The following is a 1636-nucleotide window of genomic DNA, read 5'->3' as shown; positions in this document are numbered from 1 at the left end:
TGACCCCACCAAGTATATTGCCATGTGGTCCCCTGCGGCACAGCGGTGGCACTCAGCCCAGCAGCACCCTCCAGCAATTATTGGGTTTATTTTGGGGGGAGCCAGCACCAAGCTCCAGCTCCTGCACCCAGCAGTGATGGCACCATGTTAGACGTTCACCCAGGGGGTGTCCTCGTTTGGGGTGAAGTGATGGTGCTGGACCCTCTGTGGTGTTCGCTCAGCCCCTCTCTTCTGCAGGACATGGAGATGCCAGCGGGATCCGAGCTCTGCCCAGCACCCACCACCCTGCTGGCAATATACTGTGCTGGCATGGGGCTTCCATGAGCCCCGGCTGGGGCTGCTGCTCTGATGAAGGACAGTTCATAGGAAAATGCCAACTTTTCACCTTAAGCGTGGGCTAGTGAAGCCTAAAATACAGCAAGAATGGGCTACTGCTAACTCCTGGCTGCTGCAGTAAAGAGGGGCCTTTCCAGGGCATTTTACATCACTGTGTAAATGGGTAAATGATGCAACAACCCTGCAGACACTAACAACGTGCTCTGGGTGGCTGCAGCACAGGCAGCGCCCGCGGGAGCTGCTGCCCGGGTTAGAAAACAGGGGCTGCTAATGCTAAAGAACACAAGGCAGGGATTGTGAAGGGCTTTCTAAGCGCTGCCTGGCCCCTGAGCTGTGGCTGACCCATGCGGGGTCAAGAGGAGAAGGGGCTGGTGCAGCATCTGCAGCAGCTCATCACAGCCCACACCAGCAGCTCCGCTGTGCTCAGCCCCCCCAAACCCCCTCCTCAAACTGCCCCTGGCTTTACAGACCAAACCCAACTTGCAGAGCGATGGAGGGAGGGTTTCTTTTACCGACAGCCGAGGGCTGTGATTTCCCTGTGAGAGTTCAGCTAGAAAAGGGTCCCTGCGGTTTTGATCTCCATGGCTTTGTGGAGCCTCTGTTTGGTCTTTTGTTTTCCAAAACAAACAAATCTGTGCTTGGAAGGCTCGGGAATCTAAGGTGAAAACCGGCAGGGGTGTGTGGTTTGGGCTTAGCTGGCATGATCTTGTTGTACGCTGCACACCGTGAGTCACGCGGGACTCCCAGGGAAAGGGAATTACCTTGCAAATATCCCAGGTTTACCCGATTCATCACATCACTGGCTGTTAAATTTGCTACATCCTCTACAGAACATACAGGGAAAGGCACAGACATAAACAGAGAGAGAGAGAGAGGGGTCAGCAAGCCATGGTTCGGCAAATATCAGAGACGAGCTCCTGCACTGCAGCAATCAAATGAGCAAAAGAAAAAGGAAAGGGCAGAAGGCAGAGCAACGGGTTTGTCCATAACGCCATGGGTGTCCAGACACTGACGGTGACACACGGTGACAACACACAGCCCCAGCACAGCTGGCCGCGGACGTGCTGCGCCGCAGGGCTTATGGAGATGCTGGTCCCCCCGTTGTGCCCAGCGCCCCGATCCTGGGCCAGGCACTGCCCTCCCATCGCGACGGGAGACAGGTCCTGCCCCCCCCACTGCCTCCTCGACTGCTGGAGCTCCCCTGGGTTGCTCCAACCGAAATATGCCAGGAGAAGGATGCAACCTCTGATGCTGACCCAGACAACAGCGCCCGAGCATCCCGGCCAGGCCGGCTGCAGGC

The 1636-nt window shown here is 56.8% G+C and overlaps 1 protein-coding gene across 1 annotated transcript in view; it reads right to left on the bottom strand.

Annotated features, from left to right (window-relative positions):
* Positions 1-1636, bottom strand: part of LOC104412033 (potassium channel subfamily T member 1-like) — a gene marked incomplete at its 5' end in the record, with an annotated part of 15079 nt that overhangs the window by 4261 nt on the left and 9182 nt on the right. Inside the window, one exon of the mRNA XM_010022626.1 lies at positions 1098-1160. Within this exon, the coding sequence (XP_010020928.1) occupies positions 1098-1160 (63 nt within the window). The remainder of the gene's footprint in view (positions 1-1097; positions 1161-1636) is intronic.

Source organism: Nestor notabilis, unplaced genomic scaffold (assembly GCF_000696875.1).
Source record: "Nestor notabilis isolate BGI_N333 unplaced genomic scaffold, ASM69687v1 scaffold4349, whole genome shotgun sequence".
NCBI lineage: Eukaryota > Metazoa > Chordata > Aves > Psittaciformes > Psittacidae > Nestor > Nestor notabilis.
Note: the sequence above shows the minus strand (reverse complement) of the source record. Positions and strands in the feature narration are given on the sequence as shown.